Raw genomic sequence first — 6946 nt, 5'->3', positions numbered from 1 at the left:
AGAAGAACTAAAAGAAATAATAGAAAATAACACAGAAAAAAGACCCATCAGTCTAATGTGGTATTAATAAAGACAGTGATAAATAACTATATTAATAATGAAAAAACTCTGAGACGGAGCCAAAATCATTCATCTGAGGAAACTGGATCAAACTGTTGGTGGAAGTCCTGATCCAGGATTTAACTTTATGACACATCAGGAAGAAGCTCAAGACAGAAGATTTTATTAAAAAAAACACTGAAAATAAAAACTACTCATGGTCACATGACCACAAACAATAAAAGCATCAGGTCCTGGTCCAGGTCTGAGAGGTGACCTTCAGTTCATGGACCCCCAGATAAAGTTCATGTTCTCTGACTCCAACCAAGCTGGATGTAAAACACCCAGGGTGGATTTAAAGGATAAGTCGTGGTTCCAGCAGAGACTCCCACCGCTCCGTCACCTGGGGAGGAAATGAAGATGCTATTCCACCGTCGAGGCTCAAACACAAGCAGCCAGCATTGTTAAACCCACACACACCAACAAACTGCACAGATACAGGAGGGAAGTTCAGCAGCTTACCCAGCATCCTCTGGACACCGCGTACTCCACCCTCTCTGAGCCGTCTGGGTTCTGATAGACCAGGTCAAACTTACCGGGTTCTACAGGAGCTGTCGGAGAAACGGGGAGTAGAGAATCCCAGACATAAGCGACTAAAACTGGATCATCATGTCTGCAGCATCATGAGTCCAGACAGGCTGGAATCATTCCAGACTTCTGACTGGTTGAATCAGAAGATCTTGTATCCAGGTATCTATGTTCAAACCAAAACTGGATCCAAAACTGAAATGGTTCCTACCCTGAGAGGTGCTGAGGAGCTCCAGCTCTATCTGTTTGGAGGTTGGATCAAAGCTCAAGATTTTTCCCTCCTGAAACAGAAACCTGACTGGTGAGCACCAGGATTCAGAGCTGGCAGCTTCCGCCTCAGAAGGCTTCTTCCAACACGAGTCCACTCACCTTATAGTCAGATACTTCTGGGGTGTAGTTCTCTGTGAGCTCCAGCAGCTGTAAACCATGGAATCTGATCAGAAAACGGAGCTTATAATAATCATTCGGTTCATTAAGTCTGATTAATTTCTATCAGTGATCTTCAGCCTATGAGCTGAAAGTATCCGGAGTTACCAGCTAGCGAGATAACGGCGACTTTTTCTCAGCTGGACGCCATTTAAAGCTTGAAAAGTTCCAGATGGAATTGCGGAGGCAGGATGCAGATATTGGATCAGATAGTTTGGGACCGGTTGCACCAGACTGACCTTGAAGGCGATCTTCTGGCCCACTGGTGGGGGGGCAGCTAACAGCGGCAGGGAGCTGTAGTCTTGCTTCGGAGCGCCATCGCCTCCGTTCTGCAGAGACACAAGCAGCAAATAAAACCAATATATGCCACATTTTACTAATTACTTCATAAAAACGCTTATTTTAAAATATGCTTTTGTATGTTTGGCATATAAATTAGTTTATTAAGACATTTTTATACTTCTGTATTTAATCTTTTGTCACTTTTGGTTCTCCGTAGTTTTACAAGTTGAAGAAGAGCAGATTTCGGATTCCATCGAGTCATTTTTTATTCCCAGTAGAAGGTCAACAACGCATCAGATGATATCACTGAGACTTTTCACCATGTGATGAAAATATGAGCTGATAGTGAATCTGATGCAGCAACACGTCTGGAAAAAGTTGGAACAGGAGCAACTAAAGGCTGGAAAAGTAACTGGTACAAACCAGAAACACCTGGAGGAGCATTTGATAACTAATCAGGTTAACTGGCAACAGGTCAGTAACATGACTGGGTATAAAAGGAGCATTTCAGAGAGGCAGAGTCTCTCAGGTGGAAAGATGGACAGAGGTTCACCAATCTGAGACAAACTGGAAACTGTGGAACAATTTCAGAAAAATGTTTCTCAGACTTTGAAGATCCATCATCTACAGTCTAGAATATGATCAGAAGATTCAGAGATTCAGAAGGAATCTCTGTATGCATGGGACAAGGCTGGATGCTGGTGATCTCTTGCATTAAAAGCAGACATGAGTCACTACTGGAAACCACTGCATGGACTCAGGAAGACTTCCAGAAACCACTGTCTGTGAACACAGTTCACCCTGAAACCCACAAATGCAAGTTAAAGCTCCATCATGCAAAGAAGAAGCCAGATGTGAACAGGATCCAGAACTAGCACCTTCTTCTCTGGACCAAAGCTCATTTAAAATGGTCTGAAGCAAAGTGGAAACCTGGATGAAGATGTGAACTAGTTTGTGTAAAGCATGGACGGCGTGTCCTGCAGACTAAAGAGGAGAGGGAGCATCCAGCTTGTTATCAGTGGACAGGTGAAAAGCTGCATCTCTGATGGGATGGGGCTGCATTAGTGCCTATGGCGTGGGCAACTTCCACATCTGTGAAGCTCCATCAATGCAGAAAAGTACATGGAGGCTTTAGAGCAACATCTGCTCCCATCCAGACAACGTCTCTTTCAGGGAAGGCCTTGCAGATTTCAGCAAGACGATGCTGAACCACATCCTGGAACTACTTTTTACACCGTGCCGAACATCACCCTGAAACTACTTTTTACACCGAGCCGAACATCACCCTGGAACTACTTTTTACTGTGCTGAACATAACCCTGGAACTACTTTTTACACTGTGCCGAACATCACCCTGAAACTACTTTTTACACTGTGCCGAACATCACCCTGAAACTACTTTTTACACCGTGCCGAACATCACCCTGGAACTACTTTTTACACCGTGCCGAACATCACCCTGGAACTACTTTTTACTGTGCTGAACATAACCCTGGAACTACTTTTTACACTGTGCCGAACATCACCCTGAAACTACTTTTTACACTGTGCCGAACATCACCCTGAAACTACTTTTTACACTGTGCCGAACATCACCCTGAAACTACTTTTTACACCGTGCCGAACATCACCCTGGAACTACTTTTTACTGTGCTGAACATAACCCTGGAACTACTTTTTACACCGTGCTGAACATCACCCTGGAACTACTTTTTCCAGACGTGTTGCTGCCATCAGATTCACTATAAGCTCATATTTTCCATCACATGGTAAAATTTCTGTTTCATGATCTGATGTTTTGTTTATGTTCTACTGGGAATAAAATATGTCCTGATGGAAAATAACTGAATTCTGGTTTGTTCAGTAGCTTAACTCTGGGGAACATGTTGTCATCATAAGCTGCATCAGCGTTGACGGGACCTGCAGACACACCTGAAGGACCATGGACTTGTTTGTCAGGGAGTCTGTCCTGTAGGACGGCTCCATGTCACCATCACAGCTGGACCCGAAGCATCTCTGACCCCTGACAGACCTCCCCCGCTCTGCAGGACCACCACGCCAGCCTCGTCCCGCGCCGCGGCCTCGGGCGGGCTGCAGTGGACGTCGGATGACCAGCTGGATCTCCTCTTCGCTGTCTGAATTCTGAGGTTCTATCACTTTGTCGCATGGAAGCTCACCCACACTGGCAGACTGGTTCTTGGTCCAGTTTACAGACTGGTTCTTTCCACCTGAAGGAGCCTGCTGAGACTTTGGGGAGGTGGTGGCGAGGGGGGCTGGAGGTCTGGTTTTTGGTGGGATTTTAACAGTGAGAGTCTCATCTGAGGAGGAGTCAGTAGAAGATGAGGAGGCGGGGATTTTCTGGGTGGGTTTTGAGCTGGAACCTGGTTTAGGAGCAGCAGGAGTGGAGCAGGGGGTTTTCGTAGGAGCTCCATCCTCATCGCTGCTGCTGCTGCTGCTGCTGCTGGAGGCGGGTTTCTGTGATTTACTTGGGGCTTCTTGGGGTTTCTTGGGGATTTTACCTGGTAGGCTAACTTTAACTGGGAGTTCTGGTGGAGCAGCAGTTGGTTTGGGAGCAGCAGCACAGCTGTTCTCTGCCATCTTTTTCTTCTTCTTTCTTTTCATCCTCTTTTCCTCGTCAGCAGCTGCAACCTGCTTGGAACTCTCTGACATTCTCTCCTCACATCTTTCCTTCTTCTTCCTCTGCTTCTTCTTCGCCCTCGCACCATCGTCTCCCTGTCCATCCTCCCCAGAGTCTCTGCATCTCTTTTTGCACTTGGTTGTATCTTGACTGCTGTCGAGTCCGTTCACCTGGGCCACACACTCCACCTTCACCCTGCAAACAAAACACCTTTAAATCAAAGACCGGAAACAGACAATAAGGTTTCATCTTCTCCTGCCGTCCAGCTAGAGACGTGAGTAGAGGTTTGCCTGCAGCCTTCCGCTGGACGGCCTCATTTCACTCATATTATTTGGAAATCTGTTTTCAGTCACGCTCCTTCACATGCTGAAAGGTTCTTCTGCAGAGGAATCTTCTTTTCTAGCTCCTCCAGCAGACTCCTCTCATCCTCCAGGTGCTTTTAAATTATTTAAACATCTTTCAGATCAGTTTCTGGTCACAGATAAGACAAGGAAGTACAATCAGACGAAAGAGATCAGTCTCAACAGGTCCAACTGGTTTCCATGAACTGGTCTGAAGCAGCTGTGTAGAGTCACCACTGGGGGGCAGTACAGGCTGCATTAACACAATTTTTAATCAATTTCTCTAAGTGGTTGTAAGACAGCAGGTAAATTATGTCACGTGTAGCTCGAGCTTCTGTGTGTGGACACTTGTAAATATCTGGTTAGCTTCGGCTAGTTAGCTTTTGTAAAATGACAGGTTTCTGTTGTCTTGCAACTGTGTACTGGGGCCTAATTCCAGAAAGCGGGCTTAGTCAAAACTTTTGAGTTATTTCACGCAGAGAGTTAAAGGAAACTGAGTTTTCCATTTCACAGAATGAGTTCAGCTGGACTCTGAGTCGGTTACCATGATAACAGACTTTGGGACCTGGCAGGTTTAGACCCAGTTACTCTGCGGTTCTCCTCTTCAGCTGCACTTTTAGGTTGAAGTGACTCGTTGAGCAGACGTGGTGTCTCTGTTTTTTTCTTTTGAAAGATCAGTCGACATCAAATTATTCATGGGAAATCTGATCAGTCCTGGTTTACATATTTAATCGCGATGATTTTCTGTTGCAGCACTTTCCATTCACCCTGCAGTCCGTTATTTATCTGAATAATATTCTCAGCACCTCATTTAATTTTCCAAAATTCGTCTAACAAAAGAACAAAATCTTTGAATCACACAGTTTAGTTTTGTTTTTGTTTTTCTGCGAGTGGCAGTTTTCTGTACAACAATGATGATGTGCAGCACATTTCCATGGCAACTGTTTGTTGACGTGTGGATGCAGCGGATGGAAGAGCCGTCATGAACTCTGTATGCAATAATTACTTAAAAATCAGTGTTATATAAAGACAAATACAATCATTTAACGGTTCTATTTCCTGTAAGTGCATATGAAATTAAGACTTTACCATTTTCAAATTCAAGTTTATATTTTACAATATTTATTTATAAATTCCTTTTCATGCTAAATGCAACACAAAGTTCAATTTTTGTACTGCAGGACATTTGATCATCAATTTGTGCCACAACCGACCTTTAACTGATGTTCTAGTAATTATATTTCTATTTTGGTTTTACGAATTTTTATTAGGTAATTTGAAGTTTAAAAGATGTGTCTGCACACCCCTCAGAAAATGTGCGCCCCTGCTCACAGGTAAGATAACATTATTATATCATGCCTTAACAGTGTAGGCCTACTCCTCCTCCAGGGTAAAATGTCTTTTCATAAACCAGATGGACAGCTGATAACTTAAAAATAAAAAGCTGATTAAAACAAACCGTTTCTGATTTACTGAACATAACTTTGGATCAAGTTTTTGTACATATCTGTGTACAGATGGACATGTAAGTCTTTCTGTTCGCGTTCATTCCATCTTATTATTTAGCTTTAGTAAATAATACATCTAAATATTAGATTTATTATATTTAGTTTCCCGTGTTTTGGCGTCATTTTCTGAAAAACCACTGATGTTTGCGGGAAGGTGTGCAAACTTTATACCGGTGCTCTTTGCACATTTACACATCACGTGCAGTCAGAAAAGGAAATCTGCTGATTTTCTACGGGACAGTTTTTGGTCAGAAGTCTGTAATGACCCGTTTCTGTTCTACTAGCGACGCACGCGCACCTGACACTGTCGTTGTCGCGCACCACGTAGATGCTCTCTGTGTGCGGCAGGTAGCAGTCTTCTACGAACAGATGGAAGACGCTCCTGCGGCTGAACCCAAACTTCTCCCTGATCATGCTCTCCAGATCCGCCACCACGCGGCACGCGCTCAGGTCCACGAGCAGCCAGCACATCCTGCAGCCGGTGGTGGTCGGCGGAGGATAGTCGAAGAGCAGCCGCAGGCGGATGAAGCTGCTGCTGCTGGAAGCGGCCATGTTGAAGACCCACGTGATCTCCCTCCGAGCTCAAAGACAACACTTCCGCTTGGACGCTTCCGGTTTTACAATACGGACCCCTGGTGGTCTGGAGGTTCTGTGTTCAAGGGCAAAGTTAAAGTTATTACCTGACTTTAAATAAACAAATAGGGTAAATGTAATGCTGTACACCACAGGCTTCCAGTTCAGCTCTGAGTTCTGTCATCAGCAGAAACCAGAACCAGAGACTGGTTCTGGTTTCAAGCTGACTCAACGGACCCAGAAGTTGTGATTCTTGGAACTGATCTGGTTCTGAGGACTGATCTGGTTCTGGTTCTTTTTCCAGGGCTGATCTGGTTCTGAGGACTGTTCTGGTTCTGGGGACTAATCTGGTTCTGTTGTGGGTACTGAGCTGGTTCCAGGGACTGATCTGGTTCTGAGGACTGATGTTGTTTTGGTTCTGGGGTCTGATCTGGTTCTGGGGACTGATCTGGTTCTGGGGACTAGTCTGGAGTCTTATGGTGGTAAAATAATTTATTTTAAACTGCTACATAAACAGTTTATCGTTCATATTCACCAGTTATTTGTTCTTT

General features: G+C 44.5%; 1 protein-coding gene across 1 annotated transcript; it reads right to left on the bottom strand.

The window, feature by feature from the left end:
- Positions 1–207: 207 nt before the first annotated feature.
- On the bottom strand, positions 208–6405 carry coil (coilin p80). Its single transcript, XM_041970785.1, has 7 exons — positions 6121–6405; positions 3268–4168; positions 1293–1382; positions 997–1044; positions 839–908; positions 562–650; positions 208–442 (listed from the first exon to the last, which is right to left on the bottom strand). The coding sequence occupies exons 1-7, from the start codon at positions 6372–6374 to the stop codon at positions 395–397; spliced, it is 1500 nt and encodes a 499-aa protein (XP_041826719.1). The 5' UTR covers positions 6375–6405; the 3' UTR covers positions 208–394.
- Between the last annotated feature and the right edge of the window lie 541 nt (positions 6406–6946).

The sequence above is a fragment of the Melanotaenia boesemani genome, chromosome 2, assembly GCF_017639745.1.
Source record: "Melanotaenia boesemani isolate fMelBoe1 chromosome 2, fMelBoe1.pri, whole genome shotgun sequence".
NCBI lineage: Eukaryota > Metazoa > Chordata > Actinopteri > Atheriniformes > Melanotaeniidae > Melanotaenia > Melanotaenia boesemani.
The sequence above is the reverse complement of the archived record's forward strand: the minus strand, read 5'-3'. Positions and strand labels throughout refer to the sequence as shown.